The sequence below is a fragment of the Coptis chinensis genome, chromosome 2, assembly GCF_015680905.1.
Source record: "Coptis chinensis isolate HL-2020 chromosome 2, ASM1568090v1, whole genome shotgun sequence".
NCBI classification, from domain to species: domain Eukaryota; kingdom Viridiplantae; phylum Streptophyta; class Magnoliopsida; order Ranunculales; family Ranunculaceae; genus Coptis; species Coptis chinensis.
The window spans coordinates 74,848,289-74,872,502 of record NC_141457.1 but is presented as its reverse complement, the minus strand read 5'-3'; the positions used below and the strand labels follow the sequence as shown (position 1 = coordinate 74,872,502).

General features: G+C 37.6%; 3 protein-coding genes and 2 long non-coding RNA genes across 5 annotated transcripts; 2 read left to right on the top strand and 3 right to left on the bottom strand.

Annotated features, from left to right (window-relative positions):
* Positions 1–182: 182 nt before the first annotated feature.
* Positions 183–6,746, bottom strand: LOC147517824 (GTP binding Elongation factor Tu family protein). Its single transcript, XM_086589895.1, has 12 exons — positions 6,357–6,746; positions 5,984–6,059; positions 5,781–5,873; positions 5,551–5,625; positions 3,988–4,092; positions 3,779–3,869; positions 3,487–3,692; positions 2,474–2,557; positions 1,893–1,958; positions 1,715–1,777; positions 1,236–1,476; positions 183–559 (listed from the first exon to the last, which is right to left on the bottom strand). The coding sequence occupies exons 1-12, from the start codon at positions 6,521–6,523 to the stop codon at positions 489–491; spliced, it is 1,338 nt and encodes a 445-aa protein (XP_086446021.1). The 5' UTR covers positions 6,524–6,746; the 3' UTR covers positions 183–488.
* Positions 6,747–6,815: 69 nt separating this feature from the next.
* Positions 6,816–7,678, top strand: LOC147517823 (uncharacterized). The gene is made up of 3 exons (XR_015213948.1): positions 6,816–7,097; positions 7,409–7,458; positions 7,584–7,678. It is a non-coding gene; the product is annotated as an uncharacterized LOC147517823 (long non-coding RNA).
* A 520-nt stretch (positions 7,679–8,198) lies between these two features.
* Positions 8,199–9,296, top strand: LOC147517822 (uncharacterized). Its single transcript, XR_015211569.1, has 2 exons — positions 8,199–8,248; positions 8,401–9,296. It is a non-coding gene; the product is annotated as an uncharacterized LOC147517822 (long non-coding RNA).
* Positions 9,297–16,327: 7,031 nt separating this feature from the next.
* Positions 16,328–17,101, bottom strand: LOC147517821 (uncharacterized). The gene has a single exon (XM_086593724.1). The coding sequence runs from the start codon at positions 17,099–17,101 to the stop codon at positions 16,328–16,330; it is 774 nt and encodes a 257-aa protein (XP_086449850.1).
* Positions 17,102–19,904: 2,803 nt separating this feature from the next.
* On the bottom strand, positions 19,905–20,462 carry LOC147517820 (uncharacterized). The gene has a single exon (XM_086593721.1). The coding sequence runs from the start codon at positions 20,460–20,462 to the stop codon at positions 19,905–19,907; it is 558 nt and encodes a 185-aa protein (XP_086449847.1).
* Between the last annotated feature and the right edge of the window lie 3,752 nt (positions 20,463–24,214).

Here is a 24,214-nt window from a genome sequence, read left to right as displayed (position 1 = left end):
CTATGTTTGTAATTTTGTACGCAAATATAGACTGTTGAATCATAAGGGAAAGATGCTGGTTAATTTGCTTTACTTATGTTGAGATTCACATGCAACGCATGTGCACGATTGCTAGTATATATATATACCCACCATGAATAGTCCTGAGAATATATAACATAACCTGTCTAATGTCTACTTCATAATACTGAACATGCAAATCTCTTTATTCAAATACAGATAGGAATTTCACAGAACAATCTTGACGGCATTGAATGTTTCGCAATTGGAAGACATACAGGAAAAACCTACTTCAACATTAACTCGAAAAATCTATGTCACTGTTATTTCAATTCCGAAAATGCTGAAATCAAACATCAACTCAGACTGTTGCATGTTACCACAAGGAATTCTTCAGTAAGTGGCGCCCTAGTAATGTGTTGTTCTTCTTTGCAGTGAACAGAATAAAAAATAAAACATTGAAAAATATTAGGCACTGTTGGACAATCTCAGCTGATCACCTTTGAAACTACTCCTGCACCAACAGTCCTTCCTCCCTCCCTCAAGGCAAATCTTTGTCCTGTTAGAGCCAAAAGAAAATAAAAACTTAGCATGTGGTCAAGCTCCAATAATCTTCAACAAGAAAGAGCTATTGTCAGTCTCTAAATGTGGTCCCACACTGGACTGGATGCATGGTGGTATGACACGAGAATTGTAAACCAAGGTTTAAAACATATTTTGTTCCGTAATAGGGAGAGTATACATCCTTTGGCCTTGAAAAAACCTTAATGATAACATTAGCTAAAAATATGAGCCATAGAAGATACTTGAACTCTACAAGATATTTAAAACATCCTTAAGAGATTGAAATGTCATACTCAAACAATCAGTGATCCACTTCCGATCACCAACCCAAACAATCACTCTCTCAACTGGCACAGATGCCTTTCCACACAACTGGGGTGTAACGTTTCATACAGAAGAAGTTTCAGTGTAATTTAACTCAAATGATGCTCATATTTCCCCGGGTATAAAAAGGCACATAAACAGGAGTTAAAGTGCTCAAAGTGCTCATATATATAACCTTATAGAAGAAGAAAATGGAATAGAACAACTGAAAAGTCTAGCAAAAACTCTTGTCACCATTTTATAGTAAAAAAATAACGTTTCTAATAAATAGAGATCAAACACAAATAAATCCAAGCATTTCAAGAATATGTATGTTCTACTAAATAGGTTCAAGTGAGGGGGAAAACCTGCTTCAAGAGGCACAGATGATATGAGCTCAAAAATAGCGGTCACATTGTCGCCAGGCATCACCATCTTAACATTTTCAGGTAATTCCACCTTCCCAGTAATATCTGCAGTTCTCAAATAAAATTGAGGCCTGTAGTTCGAAAAGAATGCGGTGTGGCGACCACCTTCGTCCTTAGTGAGGACATATATCTCTGCTTCAAACCTCTTGAAAGTTTTTATGGTACCGGGTTTAGAGACCACCTGTAATCATTACATTGCAGATTATAGAACAGCAGGATAAAACCATTACCATAAGGAGCACAAAAGGAAGTTTAATCTTATTCTATAAATGATGATCTCAAGTTATTTAGTGTTCTAACAATGAGTTATTCTTTTTACTGATAGTGGTTTACAGAAGTGCTAAAATTAACGATGTTAAGTGATACGGATTAGAGTATTCCAAATCATTCCGACATGACACTTGGTTAAAATCACTCACTTGTCCTCGTTGTACATCATCACGTTTTAAACCACGTAGAAGAAGACCAACATTGTCACCAGCCTACAAAGAAAGGAAACAGTGAGACCCCCCTTTCAAATATCTAATAGCTTGGAATACAATCAATACATAAAGAAGTTTTTTTTGAAAATAATAAATAAGGAAACAAAATACTCACCTCTCCGTGATCCAAGATCTTCTTGAACATTTCTACGCCAGTTACAGTGCTCTTTAGAGGACCCCCCTACAACAACAAAAAAGACACAAATCAGGATCAAACATAAGTTTACCAGATACAGGTAGTAACATTACATAAATCATTGTGAAAGTTTATGCATTCACATCCAAGCATTCACAGTAAGGCACTAATGCTCCATTGTATAGCTTTTCATCCCCTAGCCTGCACTAAGTGCAAGACATTTTTTCGTAGAACATCGAAAGCAAATTTGTCGACATACACCTTTTGAATGTCCCAAAGATGGCCCATCATGATCAATTGGTTTGAGTTCCCAAACCAATCCTCATGTGGTGTCTGGGGGGACACCAAAGGTATATGTCATTTACATTCTAAACCTTAAACTAGTTAACCTCTTGTCCTGGGTCCAGTGGATTTCAAAAAGACTCAAAAGTTGGAAGCCTATCCGTGGCTATACTTCCTCATAGGACTGAAGTATCATATTAGAAGATCATGAAAAAAAAATAGACGTTCAAATATAGAGTACAAACTTTAATACAGTAAAATCGAATACTCAAGAGTACCTGCATCAATCCCTGAATCTCAACATCTTCTCCAGTTTTAATAGTCCCTTGCTCAACACGGCCAGTGACAACAGTTCCACGTCCCTATAAAAAGAAGTATAAATCATGAAATTTGTCGTAAATCACTAATGCATTGTTTCACCAAATGGCTAGACAATTCATGAATAACTCATATACACTTGTCAAAGAATGCTTTGTCTGACCGATCAAAAAAGAAAAAGAACTCTTAGTGTTGACATTAAATTTGCCATTCCAAAATAACCAATTTCACGTGTCTGCAATTTCCTAGAGTACTAGACTGACCAAAAGAGCGTCCTAGAAGTCCACTATTTTTCCATACTATAAACAATATTAGAAAAAACATTCCATGCTATATCAATCAACTAGTCTACAGGTTAGTGTGCACATGTCGCACATATGCTATCGTCACAGTGAATTGGTTTTTATTCAAATTTTCATGATAACTTTCAAACTGTAGACCAGTTTGTTGCAATAAGGTGAATGAAGACTTCCAAACAAAGATGTGCCAGTATTCAGTAGCTGTTTCATGCAACGATACTATTAGCGCACATATATAATCAATTAATCAAAAGGTGGAGTAGGATGATTTAACCATTATATAGAAATATAGAATAAATGCTGACAAAAACTTAACAGATTTTGAATTAAAAGGCAATAAAATAATTGGTTTCCTTAGCAAAAACAAAAGTATTGGTAATTACGCATATCTAAAGGCAAGAAGAGATTTTGAATGGTATCTTGTCTTTTTTATAGGTAAAAGATATATAATAATTAGGAATCAATTACATATAGTTATAACTATGCTAATATATTTACTTTAAATAGTTACTTTGCCTTGACGATAATTACTTCACATGTGGGTTAACTCAAACCTATAAATAAATCAGCATCTACAGAGTACATAAAAATTCAAGTATCAGGCACAGAATCACAAATCCATACTTCAACCCGTTAATATTTCTCTATGTTCATGTATTTATTGAAAAACTCACCTGAATTGAAAAAACATCTTCAATTGGCATCAAGAAAGGCTTGTCAAGCTGACGTACAGGATCAGGTATGTATGAGTCAACAGCATCCATCAATTTTAATATAGCCTGTTTACCAATTTCATCATTTTCCCCCTTCAGTGCTGACAGAGCTGAACCCCTAATAATTGGAATTTCATCCCCAGGAAATTTGTAGAAGCTAAGCAGCTCTGCCACAAACAATTCAGAGTAACCATTTCACACTACCCAAAATCAAATGAGAGCAAAAAATAATATTACTCAATTTCCATCATACCCCTGAGCTCCATTTCCACAAGCTCCAATAGTTCTGGATCATCAACAGCATCAACTTTATTTAAAAAGCACACCAACGAAGGAACGCCAACCTGATCATGTAAAAGATATAAACATTAGACCTATAAAAAGCAAATCAATGACATGCTGGAGAACTCTAGAACATACAAGATTAATCATAAATGACTAATTCCATGGCATATACCCCACCTGACGTGCAAGTAGAATATGTTCCTTTGTTTGTGGCATGGGTCCATCCGGCGCTGATACTACTAGAATGCCACCATCCATTTGGGCAGCTCCAGTGATCATGTTCTGAAAATCAATAATTTTATTAGAAAGAGAGAAATTAAGACTAATTAATAAGATAACATATGGTGCATGTGTGTGTGTGAGAGAGAGAGAGACAGAAACAGCCTTTTCTTTTCTTTTTCATCCATACATATGACTATATGAGCAATCACAAATGCAATAGGGAACTTCAAGAAAGAAAATAAAAGAAAAAAGAGAAAAAAAAATGGTGGAAGACAAAAGCTATTTCAAAAAGTTGCTAATGTAAGAAGTTTATTTTCGGGTCAGTAAAGTGAAAATTTTCATTAGCGTAGGTCAAGAAAACCTACAAGCACAACATAAAGTAAAAGGAAAAAAACATCTGCAAGAACTACTTTACAAGCTAATGAAAGAAGATGGTCCAACGAGTTAATTACTTTTAATCATATTTGGTTTGGTGAGTTAAAGATCTATTACGAAGAATGCAGTTGAATTTTATAAGTCACTCTAGAAAAATACCTATTCGTGGACAACAAAGTTTCAGGACCTTCCATTCAACGTCATCCCTTTTGAAGATAAGAATGTCTTCAAAATTCTTTTACATTCAAAGAACCATGAGGTGCTCTTAACACTCTATGCGGAAATAACTCCCCGGGTACCAATGGATTTCCTATGGAGTTTGATAAAAGCTGTAGGAGCTTTTGGGAGAGGATATTCTCAACGTGGCAAAAGAACGCGAAAACTGAAATTTCCTGATTTAGAGGCTAACAACACTTTCAATTCCTTGCTACCAAAAAAAGAAAGAAACTACAAGTCTTTCACACTATACACCTATCAATAAGGTACCTATAAAGTCATTACTAAAGCTCTCCACATGCACTTGAAGAAGGTTCTACATATGATGCACGGATACTCCTAAAATGTCATTGCACCCGTATCGGTCGGGTACGACGGGTACTGGAATCCCTGAAATAGACCTGATCCGATAGTTCTACTCCATTGAAATGTAAATTGTTCTTGAGGCTTCAAGCTGTATTGACTTTGACATGTGTTCTAATAGTTTTTCACATGTTCTTGACTAACTTTACTCAAAAAACTACTAATATAATTTTCAGAATACACATATATTTTAAAGTATTCATATTAATTAGCCGTAACCATAGGCTGTACCCGTATCCTAATATTTCAAAAAAGCCGTATCGTACCCCGTACCGGTATCGCCGTATCGGTACCTGTACCCGTATCCGTGCATAGGGTTCTACATCATGGGATCAAAGGAACAAAACGTTTTTACTAGCGGAAAGTAGATCCTTAATCGTGGCCTTATTGCTAACAGAAATAAGGGATATTTAAGTTTTGGTCTATTAGTAAGATGGGAAGTAAGGGATATTTATGCTTTGAATAGTTAAAACTTAAAACCTACACATGAATATTTTCTTTCATTTATTCACTTGATAAATTAATATCTGCAATGTGTTAGAACTGGAATTATAGACAGCTCACTTTCACATAATCTGCATGTCCTGGGCAATCTACATGTGCATAATGCCGCTTAACAGTCTCATACTCCACGTGCGCCTGTTGAACACATAGGAAAGTGAAGTAGGCTCAACTGTATGCCGAAAGGATAATATTGTTTGACAAAAGAGACCGTTAAACTATGCGAACCTCAGTGTGTGTATATCTATATAAAATAATAATAATAAGCAAAAAAGAGCACACTGATAACATACCGTTGCAATGGTAATTCCTCTCCTCTTCTCCTCAGGAGCCTTGTCAATCTCATCAAAAGCAATGGCCTTAGCCTTTCCTTCATCTGCTAATACCTGAGGGGGAACAAAATGAAACAAAAATCTTGAGAAAGATGCAAGAAAACAAAAATGATCAAGAAAAACAACCATGGTGAAAAGTCTCAATAAGCTAATTGATTACGAACCTTTGTAATTGCCGCAGTCAGAGTAGTTTTCCCATGATCGACATGTCCAATAGTGCCCACATTAACATGAGGTTTTCTGCAGTAAAGGTAAACAAAATAAGACTATCAATTGCATAAGCTAACAATTAATAAGGTAATAACATAACTAAAATTAGCACACAAAACAAACACTCGTCTAAGAAAGAAAAATAAAATGCCAAACATTACTAGTCGTGAAAATATTACACAAAACAGACTCAACTAATGGCAGTGTTTATCAAAGTAACGTAACTATTATCAATACAACCCGAACATTCATTTTCAATATACACTAATAAAACAATAGATGAATTTCATGTAAAAATGGAAACTTTATAAAAACAAGAATGCTAACGTTCTAGTAAAAGTGGCCATAGATCTCCACAGCGATCCAAATTCAGAAACTTGATCATTTCCTGATTCAAAGAATGAGACATGAGTGGAAATGGGTCCACGCCTACAGCAAGGGGAGAATGATAAAAGGCGTTTTGAATTAGGATTTCTGATAATAAATGAAGCCATTGAGATTTAAAGATTTAATGTAGTGAAATGAGATTAAGAGTGGGAACCCTAGAATGGGTAGAAGCAGAGTTTCATGTGACAAGGGTTTTGAGGTTTGTGAAATGTTTTTTTTTTTTTTGAGAAAAGGGTTTTAGAAGAGATCACGTGAGATATGAGATTGGGTAATAATTTCGAGTTTTATGGGCTCAAAAAGGCTTCAGCCCAAACCTCCACGTCTGAAATCTATATATATATATAAAAGCTCGCGCACATTCTCTCTCCTCACCATATTGCTCCATTTTTCAACCCAAATAATATAATTGGCTCCTAAAAAATTGGATAGAATAATAATTAGTGACACCTCCTCAACTTTGTTTAAAGCTCCCTAATTTATTTTTAATTTTCTATGGTTCCTCAAACTAAACAAAATAAAAACCATTCCCTAATCAAAAACACTCAGCACACTATTCTTTCTGTCTCTTTTTCGCCTTTTACCTACTCGCAAAGAACAAAAAAAAACTAGCGAGTTTGTCAGTCTCTCCAAAAAGATAAATTCAAAATTCAAATCTGCTGAAGTTCCTTCAATTGATTACAGGTACGATTTATTTGTTTATTTAATTTTTTAAATTGTTAATTTTCCTTCGTTGGGTTTTATAAACTTTATTTTGGTAAAATGGTTCACCCTCAAGTTCGATGGGCTTAAAGCCTCTAATAAACTTTTTCCTTCAACTCCGCCATTTTTCTATTTTATATTTTTTCATTGAAGTTTGATTCGTCATATTTTTCTTAATGATCACATCATTTTCACCGCGACCGGTCTTTATTCTTTCAAGGGACATGCATTCGACGTGTTAAATCACGAGTCCCGTAAAAAAAACATTGAGTTATATCTCTATTTTGATGCAGATGTGGAATCATGCTACTTGCATATTGAAGACAACAAACCGGATCAAATCGTAAGTATAATTTGCGGTGATTTCCAATTAAGTAGGAATCTCTATTTAAAAATAAAATGAATAAATGGGATTTCCATGCTTGATTGTCCTTTATGTAATTGACTTTGCCCTCATTATAATCTCAGCCTTGATGATGTTCAAGGCATAAACTCACTTGGATGGGAAGATCGGAAATGATAAGGAAGTATATAGAGGGTGGTATGTCTTCCTCAAATATTACCACTTTATTCTTTGCGCTAATGTAGGTGGTGTCGAGGTTTTACAAACTCCCCGGTGCTACTTGCGTGGAGATGCAAATGAAAAATTATGAAGGGAGAGGTAAGTCATATTTTCCCCGACAATAAAAACCATAATTAGTCTTGATCTTAGAAAGTCACAGATAAAAAAGGACCTACTTCTTAGGGTACCGAAAGTTGAAAAGGATTCATTGTAGTATATGTTTATGGTAATAGGGTTTAGTGTCCGATATGATTGGTACTAAATGTACTCAAAAGCTCGAAAAGGAAGGTTTAGTAGACCTTAAGAGGTTTCATAAGTATCCATATATTTCAATTGTCTTCTTTACCATTCTTTTGAGATGGTTTATTGTTTTTTTTTAGGTTCGCATATCAACCAAGCCAGAAGGGCAAGGTGCAAGGGGGGTGGCATGGCACAATGCAAGCTATTTTATGGAATCATCTCCATCTACCCAAGTAGAGAATGAAGTTATTAGGGTGGGAGATCCTTTCGCTTCGGATCGGGGAAGTTGTTAGTTCCTTGACTAGGAAGGGATGTTCCACCAACAAAAACGGTATGAATTCATCCAATTTTGTGAAAGTATTGCTAATGTTAGTTTAAAGTTTGAGGCTTCATCATTTGAGTTTACTAAAACTTAAGTGCCCTCTTCAAATTTGAATTCTGAGGCACATGTGGATGATGAACTTTTGAAAAAACCTTCCAAAGGTGGAATGAAACGCAAAATTAGTACCAGTGATGGTCAAAAATCAAAAGTCCATAAATCTGAAGAACATGTTCCTGTCGGGGATGTACCAAATAAATCTGATCTGAAAAGTAAGCTGGAAGCTCAGAGCAAAAAGTTGTGGGCAATACAAGATGATCTTCAAAAGCATGTGACAATGACAGAGCTGCATGTGATGCTTGAAGCCAATCACTCATACTTAAGAGGATCAGAGCTCGAACTGCGAGATTGTTGGTAAATCTCTTCAAGCACTATGTCATTGTCTCATTTTCATTTCTAAGACCTTCTCTGGCTTCGGGCTATGATACGTTTATGTAACTATTAAACCATAGGTTTTTACTTTTTGAGGTGTATATCTGTTCTAATTAGGGGTGACTTTAGATCGGATTGGATAAAGGGCTTTCAGAAAAATTTCTAATTTTTTTTCGGATGGAAATATCCTTTCCAAATCCGATCTAATTATTTTTTCGGATGAAAATTTCTTTTCCGAATTCAGAAAATTTGGAAAATCAGAAATTTTTTGGAAATTTCGAAATCAGCAAAATTCGAAAGTAAATCGGAAATTTGAATTATATAATCGAATTCTCTTTTAGGATAACCATTTTTTTTATCCAGTTAATATATTCATTTAGTAATCATTTTGAAATGTATTAATTCAATAAACAACTTAGACCTTTTGACACATTCATTCAACAAGTTTTTTCTTCGTGTTAATGAATTAATACAGTAAATAGGAAGATAGGAGAAAAAGAGATTTATACTAGAATGACAATATTGATTTCTTGAAATTGTGAGAGAAACAATGTTCTACTTCTCTAGGGTTTTTATTTGGTTTGTAAACTATATGTAGTTTTAATTTAGTAATTATATGAAATAGACAACTATATGTTAGAAAATTCAGAAATTAATCGGAAATTAGATCGGATCGGATTTTGAAAATACATCCAATTCCGATCCAATTATTTTTCGGAAAAATCGGATATCAGATCACAGATATCATTGTCAAATTCGGAAAAATATCATATTAGAATCTGGAAAAATCGGACTGAGCCTCAACCGCTCTTCGAACCTGGTAAGATAAACTCTAACAGAGTTTTTATTTTTATTTTTCTTTTTGTTTTTTATTTTTATTTTTCCCCATTCGGAAGGATCAGAAGTTCCACAAAGAAAATGAGTTTTTCATGGGACGTTGTTTAAATGAGTTCCACACCCCTGATCTAATCACATCCAAAGAAGAGATGTGTATCTGATTCCATGGTCTACTAGCAGAAAGGGCATGCAAAGTCCCCATGTAGATTCTTTTCCATTAGTATATCCCCCATGGGCTCTTTTATAGACTTTCCATAGGAACATTTAAATATTGGTTGGGAGACTTGATCTCCAAATTCTAGAGATAGTTCTTTGGCTGAAACTGGAGGACTGTCCTTCCCAACTCTTTTGGGTTAAATACTTATAGGCAGTCTTCACAGTAAAAACCCCGTTTCCATCCCCAGACCAAACCATCTTGTCTTTTTGAGCACCAATTGGCCTCACCACCACCTCTTGAATATGTCTGCTGACAAGAGGTGGAAATAGCTGATTCAACATGTGAACATCCCACCCACTGCCACTGGGAAGGAACAAGTCAGCTACATGAGCAAGTTTAAGATCTGGGTGGTCAATTCCCAATTCTTGTAAGGTGATAGGTTTGCTTCCTTTGCAGAGCCAGGGGTCTTGAAGAATTGAAGTGGTTAAACCATTTTCAATCCTCCAAATAATCCCCTCACTTATAAGGTTAAACACCTTATGAACCCCTTTCCAGAAGTATGAAGTTGTCCCAAGAGGTTTTAACACATCCCCAATCCAGTTTTTATTATAAATAATGGTAAAGACTTTGGTCCATAAAGACTCTAAGTCAGTAGCAGATTTCCAAGGTAAATTAGCAAGCATGGCTATATTCATGTCCCTAGCTTTGCGAAACCCTAAACCTCCCACTTGTTTAGGCTTACACAGCTGCCCCCACCCAATGGTGTGGACACTATTAGACTTATGAGACCCATCCCAAAAAAAAATCTCTACAGGCTTTGTCAATCTTGTCGCAAGTAGAGACAGGAAGAAGGTAAGTAGACATAGCATATAGGGGGGGTAGCCTGAGCCATAGCTTGTATGAGGGTTGCTCTCCCTGCATGGGAGAGCACCTTAGCTTTCCACCCCTTAACCTTGCCATGAATCTTATCTACAAGGTAATCAAAGTCCTCAGCTTTTTTCCTAGATAACATGATTGGGACTCCCAGATATTTGTCCTTTGTATCAAACAACTTCATTATCCAGAATCTTTTCTGTTTGAACTTAACTCGAAATCTAACATTTCTGTTGAAAAAAATGCTAGATTTGTCATAGTTAATCAAATTACCAGAGGCCTCACATTACTCTTGTAAGATAGCCTTAAGATGACTACTATCTTCAGGAGTAGCTTTAGAAAAAATAATCAGATCATCTGCATACAAAAGATGAGAAATAGCTGGAGAGTTCCTTCTGATTTTGATACCTTGGATCTCCCCCCTATTCTCAGCTTGTACAAGCATCCTTGATAAGGCCTCAAAAACCAGAATAAACAAATATGGTGACAATGGATCCCCCTGTCTAAGACCTCTTTCAGGTATAATTTTTTCAAGAGGAGATCCATTCAACACAACCTTGAAAGAAATAGTAGAAAGACATTGCAAAACCAGATTTCTCCAAGAATCACTAAAACCCAGTTTTTTAAAAATGTCATTAAGGAAGGACCACTCCACCCTATCATAGGCTTTTGCCATATCCATTTTTAGAGCCATCCATCCATTTTTTGTTGTTTTCATACATTTCATGTTATGGAAAGCCTCACACGCCAACCCAATGTTATCCCCTATACTCCTCCCCTTAATAAAGGCTCCTTGAAAATGGGACACAATCTTATTGATGTGGCATTTCAGCCTATTAGCCATAATCTTATAAATAATCTTGTAACTAAAATTGTACAGGCTAATAGGTCTGAACTTGGCCATGTGATCTGGGTTAGACACTTTGGGAATCAAAGCTATAAAAGTTTCATTAAAGCTAGGATGCAGTCTACCAGAAGCAAAAAAATCTTGAACAAAAGCAATGATACTATCTCCTATAATATCCCAGCAGTCATGATAGAAGATACCTTGGAATCCATCAGGCCCAGGAGCCTTGAGCTTCCCCATCTTTCCCACCACTTGCCAGATATCATCAGCAGATGGTACAGCAGTGAGCAATTCATTCTCTCTATCATTAATAACAGGCTTAAACAGCTCCAAAATGTTGTTATTATCATCAGGGCAATCAAAAGAAAAAATATTCTCAAAATATTCATTGACAGCCTTACCCACATTAGTTCTTCCAATCTGCCAGTTACCATAATTGTCTTTGATGCTCTCAATCCTATTTTTTCTCCTTCTATAATAGAAAGATGGAAAAACCTAGTATTTTTCCCTCCTTCCTTTATCTAATGATTTGTAGATTTTTGTTTCCAGTAGGATTCTTCCTTCACATACCACTCTAACAAGGTGGCTTTGAGAGCCTTAGCTTTATTATGATTCTCAATAAACAAACTGAAGTGTTAAGCATACCAAATGGGTAAGTGGTGAACATAAACAAACTGAAGTGTTTCTGCTATTACCGGATAGCAAACTTCAATTCTTTTCCAACTTTTAAATAGTTTAAATTTTCTTTTCATCGTTACATACTTTTAGTATTGAAGGCTTTACCATGATAATCCATCACACTTCAAACACTCTCCTTAGAACCTCATAAACACTCACACCCACGTATTTTTCCCATGCCGGCAAGTGGGGGTCTCAATTCCTATTTATACATGTTATATGTTGGTATATGAAATAAATATCTACGTAAAATAGAAAATATATCTATATAATAAGATATATAATAAGATAGGGTTTTTTTTTTCGCACTACATGACAAAATAACAACAAAAGACGGTCCAGATCGATTTGATAGAAATCAAATGGTTGCTGTGCACTGATTTTAATTGTTAGAATTGAGACACTTACTTTTTCGGGGCTTTGTTTCTATCAGGTCACGAGTTCGACTCATCACATCACGAACTTTTAATTTTTTTGGGTTGGATCTCTTCCGATTTCAAAAACAAGAATACTCCCAAAAACCCAGATCTTCCGATTTCACATTCTTATTAGTTCAATCGATCTCAAATACTCCCAAAAATATGGGGTTTGTCTTAAAGTTTGGACTAAGGGGTTAACATATTCTTTCAAGCAGGACGGTTGTTTCGAGTTGAATATGCAATTGAAGCAATCAAATTATATATAACCGTAATTTTCATTGTTTAAGAAATGGGGTTGTCGGATTTGGATTTTGATTTTTATGTGTCTTTTGCGTAGTTGGGTTCTACTGCAATTGCTTTGAAGACTAAAGAAGGTGTCATGTTTGCTATCGAAAAGAGCATTACTTCGCGTAGAGTTTTCCTTTTTCTTATTGAGTTATAGATTGTGGGATTGTGGGTCTTTATGTATTTAAGGACTAATAAGTTTGTAAAGTTTTTGGGCGTGAAAATAAATTGATTACACTGTGTTGATTGTTTCATTCAAAAGCATGGAGGTTGAATTGGTTTCATCACAATCTGGTCTTCTGGGAATCCCCCAAATCCGAGGAGGTATTGTTGTTTGCCGCACCCTTTAATAGTGAAGAATTAGTCGAGTCCAACCAAACATAGGATGCTAGGACTTATTGATCTGATAAGCTTTAAGCTTTCTGTGATTATTGGAACGTGGAAAATTTTAACCAGGGGTTGGGAGCTGCAGTCCAAAATTTATTTTGCTGAGATTTCCATTAAAATTTCTGACGAAACATCACTTTTATTTGTCGAAACTTACTTTTATTTGCCATTACGAAACTCACAAATCATTGTCAAACACTTGAGGTATCTACGCAATTTGATTATTTTCAATTTCCCCCTTCCAATTCGATTATTTTATATTTCGGTATTGCTATAACTCCTTTAAGGATTTTAACACTCGAAGTTCTACTGAGAAACACAAAACCTACTTCAGGAGGCAAAGGAAAATTAAAAGGTTCAATCCCTTACATTTGTTGCTTTGAACCACCATTCTTGAGTTTTTGTAGCACTGTTGATTGTTGTGTTTGAATGGGAGACAACGACTTGAGGTTCATTTGAAGAAATTTTTGTAGGGTTTGCTACTATATAGGGTATGGGTACAAATGTACAATTGATTGGAGTGGGGCGGAGTTAATCATTCCTTCAAGATAATAGTGGTAGGATGAGAGGGAAGCATCTATTTGGCATCGCTAAGGTCCTAACAAGCTTGAGAGCTAGATCAAGTAGGACATCATCCAAGAATTTTTCTATTTCATGATCCATGCATATGGTGCCTGCTGGTGAGGCATTGTCATTACTGGCCTCGGTCTCTGTTTATGCAATGACTAGCATGGTTATGAGTTCCGAAGCAGGTGCTTGGTATGTCAGCAGAGGAAGTTGCCTCAAACAAACACATGCCTTAAACAAACCAGTTCACTGTCCAAGTGGGTATAAGCCATGTTCTGATTCGTGGCTTTCTTAACATGCTACCTCCCTGTTGAACCTTAATAGTGCTGGTTCGATGCTAGTCATGTTCCTATTTGAGGGTGTTATTAGAGATGAGACCCCCTGTTCAACCTCTGCAGATTTTGACATATGGCATTGCACTTTCATGTAGTATTCGAATGTGTACTCAAGTGCTCCTTGACAATTTGACATGGTTGATAGTCGAGAAGTAGTAATCGATGGAGACATGGTGTCAGTACAATAGACACTATGAAATTTTCTTGGTTTTATGACCTGCAATTTATGATAAAGGGAACAGGTTTTCCAATGCAAGACTCGAACCTTTATGGATTTAGTTCAAGCAAAAGGGTAATATGTATATCTAGATTGTTAATCTACTACACAATGTTTCAAAAAAAAAATTGTTTATTTATTCTAAAATTAAGTTTATCTAACATTGTTAAACACACATATATATCTTTTAGGAAACTATACAGTTAAGCAATAGGTGCCATGAGTTGGCTTATGAGAAATGAAATGTATATATAAGATTGCTATAAGCCAACTTGAGTGTGCGCGAGAAATGGTTATGAAGTATAAAACTACTGGAGATATACTACATAGTACATATCCTAATCAATGAGTAATAACATGGATCCCCTACTACCAATGGAGATGGTCATTGGGGGAGTTATTTCACGAAAAAGAAGCACAAGCACAAACATTGTGTCTAGAATGCCTACTGGCATGGGCATTCACTAGTAAAGAAGATTCTAGAGTGAAACTTATTTTAAAATTAAATTTATACTCAAAGAAATATGTAGAGTGAGACTCCAAGAGCAAAAGAAATCTCCAGAAAGAGGATAAATGAGAATTTTAAAAAGTTGTAGGCGTTGACTCTTAATACTTAACCCCAATACTCAGGGGCTGCTTTGAGGGATATGCAGCATAGGCCACCGTCTAGGGCCCCAATTTATTGCTAATATTTAGGGCCCCCAATGGGCTACATACCCACTATCCATGTCCATATTATTATTATTATTTAAAAATCTGATTAGGCCTATTTGGTTCATTAGCCCAATTTTATTTATTTTTTTGTTTCCTAAGAAAAAGGATCCATTTTGAGGAGGCTTGCCTAGGGCCACCCAAACCTCAAAGCTGGCCCTGTCAATACTGACTCTCATTTTTTCGGTCTAACTTCATGCCAAGCTAAGATGGTATACTCGTATGTTATTCATAGTGTAGTGGCATTTGTTTATCCAAAAAATAAAAATAAAAATAAACAGAATCTTACTATATAGAAAAATATAGGGTATGATGAATAGTGTTTTCACGTATGTCACATGGGCAGTTTGGTAATTTCACATTCTCTTTTATTTTTTACTTTTTGTTGTCATTTTGTAGGGGCAAAATTGTAGTTTTATAGTTTTTAAAATTAATTTCTAATCATAATGGGCCTTAGGGCATCTCCAATGGGGGGTGTAAAATTATACCTCCACATAAGCGTCACATAGGTGCCATTAGGATTTTATAACTCCAATTGTAAATTATTGTAGAATCCATAAATATCCAGTCTCTATTGTTCCCAATGGAAAAGTGTAAAAAAGTTCAATTTTAAATTCGGATGACACTTCAAGTAACGTCCCTCTTTAAATTAAAGTGGGACGTCACTTCAAGTGTCGTCCGAGTTTAAAATTTTCAAATTATGACTTTAGAAATAGATAGGGATGACATTTCAAGTGACGTCCGAATTTTTTTTTACCCAGATGTCTATTCGAGTGTCACCCGGGCTTTTTATTAGCTGATAACGAGAGGGGGAATTTTCCACCCTCTTTATCAACTAATACTTTATTACCTACGATATAACACCCCCATTGGAAAGAGTTTTTTGACATTTGGGTTGTAAAATTTCCACTTTATACAGTTTACACCCCCCATTGGAGATCTCCTTATGTTTGGAAAAGTCAAACAAATAGGGGTAAAATAGTTTTTTTTCACATACGTTATAAGGGTATAATTGTAACTTTCCTTTCTTTTTGAATATCAAAACTTTGCCATTTGTCTTCATTGGTGGGTCTCCTCATCACTTGAGAAAGTTAAACAACGGCTACCCATAGTTGAATACGTGCGTAGTACGTGCCTTTTGCTAGTAATAAATAAATAGTTTTCTAGCTTTACCCACCAGAATTTAGGCCAATTAGCTTTACGCCCCCCCCCCCCAGTTCTTTCATCTAGAGGTTTACCCTCCCCAAGATCATACCACATCCAAGTCAACTGTTATCTTTTTGGTCAATGCATGTAAAAAGATTTTTTTTTTTTTTTGCTAATACCAAATATATTATTAATAACCATTAAATCAGAACAGGGATAATCTTGTCTGCCTGAACACAAAAGGGTAGTCGCTCCATTTGTAGGTGATGGATGGCCCATTGTGCTAGCCCATGTGCCTCTCCATTAGCTCTTCTGTTCACCCATTTAAACTTACAGAAATCAAATTCGGAGCTTAACTTAATTACATAGTCGCGCAGACTCTCAGACTGCCAAGAACAAGTTAGGCCATTAAGTGCCTTTACAACCTCTGAACAATCCCCTTCAACATTCACAGCTTTCCATCCATGATGCTTTGCCAGCTCTAGTGCCACCTCTGCAGCAACCATCTCGGCTTCCTCTGCAGACCTGGCCTGAAACCGTCTGGTGCCTGCCCCTACCACTTTGCCTTCCGAGTCCCAAGCTATTGTTCCAGCAGCTGCCTCTCCTGTTATAACCTGAAATGCAGCATCATACCTCATATTAATACACTCATTTGGGATCACAGGGAACAGAGAATCAAAATCATAGCTATTATGATCAGTATTAATTTCAGAGGGGATAGAGTGCTCAGTCTGGTTGTTGGCTGTAGCAAGGCCCTTGTAACAATTGTTTGCCTCCATCTCACTTCTTCTGAGAATTCTTTCTCTGTTAGGTAGCCATTGTTCAAACTTGGCCTCATTCCTTGCTTTCCAAATGTTGTAAAGGATATAACACGCCTGAACTCCTGCCTGAGCTATCTGTTGGCTCTTGTTTCTGCTCCACCTAATGAATTTGGAAATCCATTCTTTAGTATTGTTCCTTCCCTGAGTCTCCATTCTTAACCCCAAGCTTGAGGTGAACCACAAAGTTCTGGTCCAGTTACATTCAAAAACAGTGACTATCTGTTTCCGGTTCGATAACACCAAGGGCGGGAATATTCCCCACTTTCCAGGAAATCAGCCTTTCTCCCATAGGTAAGGCATTTATATATGCTTTCCATATGAACATTTGGATATTGGCTGGTATTTTAGCCTTCCAAATGCTCTTGACTGTTTTTGCACTGAAGCTGGAGCTCTGTCCTTCTTCATCTTTCTTTGTTAGAAACCTGTAGGCAGATTTTACAGTAAATCTCCCAGTTTTCTCTCCACTCCAGATCAGCCTATCCTTTCCAAAGCCCATAGGTCTTATCATAATCTCTTTAATTCTAGTTTCTAGGAATGGGGGGAAGAAGCCTTGTAGCTTGGCTTCATCCCATCCAGTCCTATCCTCAAGAAAGAGGTGAGCCACATGGAGGCCTTCAAGTCTGGGATCCTCCACCCCTAACTCTCTCAGAGTCTGAGGTTTCCCATTACATATCACCCAGGGGTCATCCAGAGCAGAAGTGGTGTTACCACTATGTATCCCCCAGGCAAGCCCTCCATTGATAAGATTGAATGTGTTGTGTATACCTTTCCAAAAGAAGGAGGCATGTCCAGGTGGCTTCCAAACATCCCCTATCCAGTTTTTGCTATATATGCTAGCAAGAGTTCTTGTCCAAACAGATTCAGTATCTGTAGCAGCTTTCCAAGAGAGCTTAGCTAGCATGGCTACATTGATATCTCTCATCTTTCTAAACCCCAATCCCCCTTCTGATTTAGTTTTGCATAACTTGTCCCACCCAATGGTGTGGACACTTCTTGAGTTTTCAGCCCCATGCCAAAAGAAATCTCGACATGCTTTGTCTATTTTGTTACAAGTAGACATGGGAAGCATGTAGGTAGACATAGCATAAAGCGGAGTGGCTTGGACCACAGACTGGATCAGGGTAGCCCTTCCAGCCTGTGAAAGTACCTTTGCCTTCCAACCTTTTATTTTTTTATGGATTTTGTCGACTAAAAATTCAAAATCCTCAGCCTTCTTTTTTGATAACATGATTGGAATGCCCAAATATTTGTCCTTTGGATAAAAAAGCCTCATTTTCCAGAATCTTTTTAACTTTATTTTATTACGAAACTTGATGTTTCGACTGTAAAAGATACTCGATTTGTCAAAGTTAATCAGCTGGCCAGAAGCATGACAGTAGTCTTGGAGGATATCTTTAAGATGCCTCCCATCCTCAAGATTTCCTCTGGTGAACAAAATCAGGTCATCCGCATATAGGAGGTGAGAGATGGGAGGAGAAGCCCTCCGGATCTTAATCCCATGGACTTTTTCCTCTGCCTCAGCTTTTGCGATCATCCTAGACAGGGCCTCAGACATGATGATGAAGAGATATGGTGAAAGAGGATCACCCTGTCTGAGGCCTCTTTCAGGGATGATCTTATTGAGAGGGCTCCCATTCAGCAAAACTTGAAAGGAAACAGTGGAAATGCACTGCTTAATCAGATCTCTCCATCTCTGACTAAACCCTAATCTATCAAAGATATTATCAACCAGGGTCCATTCTACTCTATCATAAGCTTTAGCCATATCCATCTTCAAGGCTACCCAGCCATGATGTTTATCTTTCATGTTTTTCATATGGTGGAAAAGCTCACATGCGAGCCCCGTATTATCTCCTATGTTTCTGCCTTTGACAAAAGCCCCTTGGAAGGGTGAAACAATCTTATTCAAGTGCTGCTTAAGCCTATTTGCTAGGATCTTAGAGATGACTTTATAACTAAAGTTGCAAAGACTGATAGGCCTAAACTGTGCTACAGTCTCAGGATTATTAGTCTTTGGAATAAGAGCAATATAGGTTTCATTAAAGGAAGGGTTCAACACCCCTTTATGAAAAAAATCCTTCACAAAAGCCACAATACTACTACCCACTATCTCCCAAGTGTTTTGGTAGAAACACCCTTGGAAGCCATCAGGCCCAGGAGCCTTCAGGCTTCCCATCTTTTGAACCACTCTCCAAATATCCTCAGAAGAAGGGGTAGCAGTAAGCATCTCATTTTCTCTATCGGTAATACATGGAGTAAACAGGTTGAGGATGCTATCATTTTCCTGAGGTTTATCAGATTTGAAGAGAGCATTGAAATAAGAGTTAATGTTAACTCCCAGTTCAGGCCTCCCCTTACACCATTCACCCCCTTCCTTCTGCAGCTTCTCAATACTGTTCTTCTGTCTTCTGAAGATGGTGGATAAATGGAAAAATCTAGTGTTTTTTCCCCCATCCTTCAGCCAGTGAACAGTGGATTTCTGTTTCCAGAAACTTTCCTCCTTCACCAACCACTCAAGCAAGTCAGCCTTTAAGCCCTTTGCTTTCTCATAGTTGGCAAGAGAGAAAGGTTTCTTAAGGACCTCTTCCAGCTCTTTATTAACCTTATTCAGATTCATGAAGATGTTGCCAAACACCTTCTTATTCCATATAGATAGATGGTGCTGAGTCATCTTATGTTTTAGCACCACATTAATATAAGGCAACTCATGAGATAGCCTTCCAAGCTGTCTCTATAACAGGCATACAGGTATTGTTTGACAACCACATATTGTAAAAGCGAAAAGGTTTCTCATGCTTAGTCCTATTCTCATCCTTAGCTTTTAGATTTATCATAATAGACAAGTGATCAGAACTAGCATTAACTACATTCTCCATATGCATGTCGGAAAGCGGGACCACCTGTGCATCATTAGCCGGGCTCTATCTAGTCTCTCTAAGATATGGTCATGGGGTGCTCAGTTATTACTCCAAGTATACATAGGGCCTTTAAACCCTAGGTCAATAAGCCCAAGTTCATTAATCAGCCCATTGAATTCTACCATACTTCTATCAAAAATACTCCTACCCCCTATTTTTTCATTAAGCGAAGTAATGGCATTGAAATCCCCAAACAGATACCAAGGGCCAGGAATCAGGGGGGCCATATCCCTGAGCTCAGCCCAAACTCGATGTCTATTACAAGCAACAGGTTCACCATACACAAAAGAAAAAAACCAAGATTTAGTACAGAAATAATTATTCAGTTTACCTGTGACTTGATTCCTAGTAGCCCCCAAGATTTCCAGGTCCACCCCTTCTTTCCAGAGAACAGCAAGTCCTCCACTCCGGCCCACAGCTGGAACACAAAAGCAGCCCCTATATTTAATCCTTCTACTAATACCTTGCATCCTATCTTCACCAACCTTTGTTTCAGACAGACAGATAATATCCGGATCAAACTTCCCTATTAAGTCCTTTAGGTTCTGAATTGCCGTGGAGGAACTTATTCCCCGGCAATTCCAGGCTTGTATCATAGTTGTCGAGGTTCTTTGTTGGGGACACCGCCGAACCCCGGGAGACACCGGACCCCATTTTTCGGACATTCATTACTACCTCCACTGTTTCCATTTCCAGTTCTACCACTCCCCTCATTCTCTCTTGCCTTTCTTGAACATTCCCCTTTGTACTGTTGCTTGATTTTTAAAGCTCCCTTGTTCACCACTAAGGAGTCATCAACCGCAATGGGTTTTGGTTGTGAGACCAGCACCTGAGATATGCTCTCCTCTGATTCATATCCATCACCTTCCAAACTACCTTGAACTAGATCCCCAGGCACATTTCCTTTAGACACTTCCTCTGGCCTCCCACCTTCTAGGGATTGCTCCTCTTCCCTCCATTCTGTGAACGCATATGAGGGGATCTAGTCTTCTGGAAACGAGTGTCCCGAGAAGTTAGAAGGGATGGTAGAATCCAAAGATCTATTCGAGTTCGATGGTTCAGTTGAAACCATAGAATCACTGGAGATGCTGATAATAGGTGCTTCTTCCGGGATCAGCAAGTGTCCAAGCCCTCTAGCCTTTAGCTCATCAGCCTCTCTTTTTGCTCGTTTTGATTCTCTTTCTGCCTTCCTTAGACAATATTCTTCCCATTCAGCTTCATCCATTTTTCCTTCCTTTCTTTCAGATCTTGAGATAGTTTTTCGTTTTTTTCCTTCTCCTATCCCATTTACTAGGGCAGCTCTTCTCTTTGCTGACCCTTGACGCCTTCCACGAGACACCACTGTCTTGAACCCCCTCCCACGTGTTGATAACCCAGCAAATCTGAAAAAAGGTGCTTCATTTCCATCTGTAGGATTTTTTTGAGAGATCTCCTCGTGGTTGGGCTTCTCTAGACAAGTTATGATAGCTGTGGAGACAGATGAGGGACAATACGGCGTGGCCTGCTTCTCCCCAGATCTACTTCCTATTCCCGAAGATTCCTCTTTCACAGCTAGATGCTCTAGCTCTCTGTTGGTGCTTTCCAGATATTTACCTTTGGCCTCTTGGGCTTGACCCGATCCATCCACCTTATGTCCCTTCAGGGTATCCAGGTCCATTTCCATAGTAGCCAGCCCCCAAATTATTAAAGCCTGTTCCTTATGGCCCATTTCCTGGTCCGAGCCAAGCCTGTTTCCTTGGGCTTCCATCAGTCCTTTCTCTTGGGCTTGGATCTGGCTTACCATCATTTGGGTTCTTTCGGCCCCATGCTGGTTTTCCATGTCAGCCTTCCCAACGGCTACTGACACTGTGGTTCTTTCCACTGACCCATCTTTTTTGGTTTCTGTCAGATCAGACCGTTGCTCCTCCGCCTCCTTTGTCCTGTGCACTTCCCCTTCCTCCACCTTAGATGTTCTTGATGGTGTAGTAAGGGTCCCTGCCCCTTGCCAGAATCTTCTTCCCAGCGAGCTTCTGTCCTTAGCAGGTATCTGATCTAATCTAGGCTTTTTAGGGGTCCCTGAAATGGTAATAATAGCCAGAGAGGTTGAAGCCAATCCATTAAAGAACACATTGGCCCTTAACAAGAAGGAAAAATTATTTTTTATGTCTATAGGAGATCTTCCCAGACCCCTCATTTCTACACAGAGTTTTTCTCTTAAGGCACAATAATGCAGATCATGTCCAATGCACCCACAAAAGTAGCAGAAAATATCCAGTTTTTCATATTTGAAGGTCACTGGAAGAACTTCCCCCAACTCTGTGCATAACTCTATTCCTTTCAGTAATCTTTCTTTGATATCCATCCTCACTCTAACTCTAGCCACTGGGTGTTTGAACTCAGATGAGCAGCAAAGATCTACTCCCTTTACCTTGCCTAGATTCATCCCTATAATAGTTATGTTCTCCTCATTTATCCGATCTCTTGGAAGGCCATAAATTTGGATCCAGAAATCCACTTTATCAAACTTCCGATCATCTTCCAAAAGATCTACATATTTTCCTTGTTTGATGGACAAAATGAACCCTTGTATCAACCAAGGCCCATTCTGTCTGACGTGATTATATTCATTCACATTGTCGAAAACCAGCTTGTACATCCCTTTTGCGATCATTTCTATGCTTGTCTCTCCTTTCGTTTGCCAGTTCCTGTGGACCTCTTCCGCAAAGACTGACAAAGGTATGTGCTTGCCCCCAAACAATTTCCCTACCAGCGTCGTGTTCTCTTTTGGATCCACCACCATGTTTTTACAACCTATCGCAACCATCTTTTTTTCCTTTTGGCAAAACAAATTCCGCATGTCTGCCTGGAGTTTTTCTATTTTCTGTTTGGAACTCTCTTGTATGTCTTCTTCCTCCCTCATCCCTTCCCTGTGTATCTCCTCCATCCCCTTCCAGCAGCCCAGCAGCTCAGCCAACCCAGAGTGGTGGAGTGCCCGAGGCCTAATCAAGCTCCAACAGGAGTTGAGACTTTAGAAATTATTCTCTAAAACTTGTTAGAACTACTGACTTTTGATGGCTTTTGATGGTATGAAGACAACAGGCTTGGTCACAAACTATATGATAAGTAGTATAAATGAGAGTGAGTGGTAGTTCCAGACTAAATCTGTGATTCTCAATTCAAATTCAAATTTTGAAAAGATAAGAGGGGGAAAACTATCAAAGGAAAAAACTGCTTTCAGCCGCAGGAGAGCTTCGTACAGGTTTAACAAACTTGAAAAAAGCAGTTGGATACTGGTAGTTGGCCACTGCAACCGGGTGGGACAGAGTTGTAAAAAGACTTTATTACCCTTTGCCCTTTTAATAGTTTACTAGCTTTACCCCCCCAACTTAAGCCAATTAGGTTTACCTCCCAGTTCTTTCATCTAAAGGTTTACCCCCCAGAACTTATGCCAATTAGCTTTACCCCCCTTAGTTCTTTCTTTTAGAAGTTTACCCCCCCAAGACCACAACACATCAAAGTCAACTGAGTTTGACCGTAATGTTTTTGGTCAAGACAAATGAAAAGACTCTAATGCCCTTTTCTAGGTATAATTACATAAATACCCCGTGACTTTGGCAAATACAAAATTGGAATTCAAATCATCTAGGACACATGTCACGATCTTGTGAACTATATCCGATGGCTATACACCATCACTACAATCTAGGGGTGCAAACGGATAAGTTCGGATTCGGATATGGTTGTATCCGAATTCGAATCCGAAAATTTATACCGATATCCGAACCCGTATCCGAATCCGATGAATATTAAAAAATTTATTCGAATCCGATTTCGGATAATATCCGATCTGAAAATTAAAATTAATTAAAATTTTATTTGCTTTGAATAATTCATTTTACCACTATAAAAACTAGTATAAATATATATATTTATCATTTATTATTATTATTTTGTTATTACAATTTTATATTATTAGTTTATGATTTTATATAATATTTTATACAATAAAAAATAAATAAATAAATTATATATTTTATATATTTTGTTATATACCAATTCTTATTAAATGACATCCACACCCTTAGAGTAGTGTATGACTGTCAGATAGAGTTCACAAGATAATGACATGTGTCATAGATGATTTGAATTATAATTTTGTATTTGTCAAAGTCACAGGATATTTATATAATTATACCTAGAAAAGGGCATTAGAGTCTTTTCATTTGTCTTGACCAAATACATTACGGTCAAACTCATTTGACTTGGATGTGTTGTGGTCTTGGGGGGTAAACCTCTAAATGAAAGAACTAGGGGGGGTAAAGCTAATTGGCCTAAATTCTGGGGGGTAAACCTTTAGATGAAAGAACTG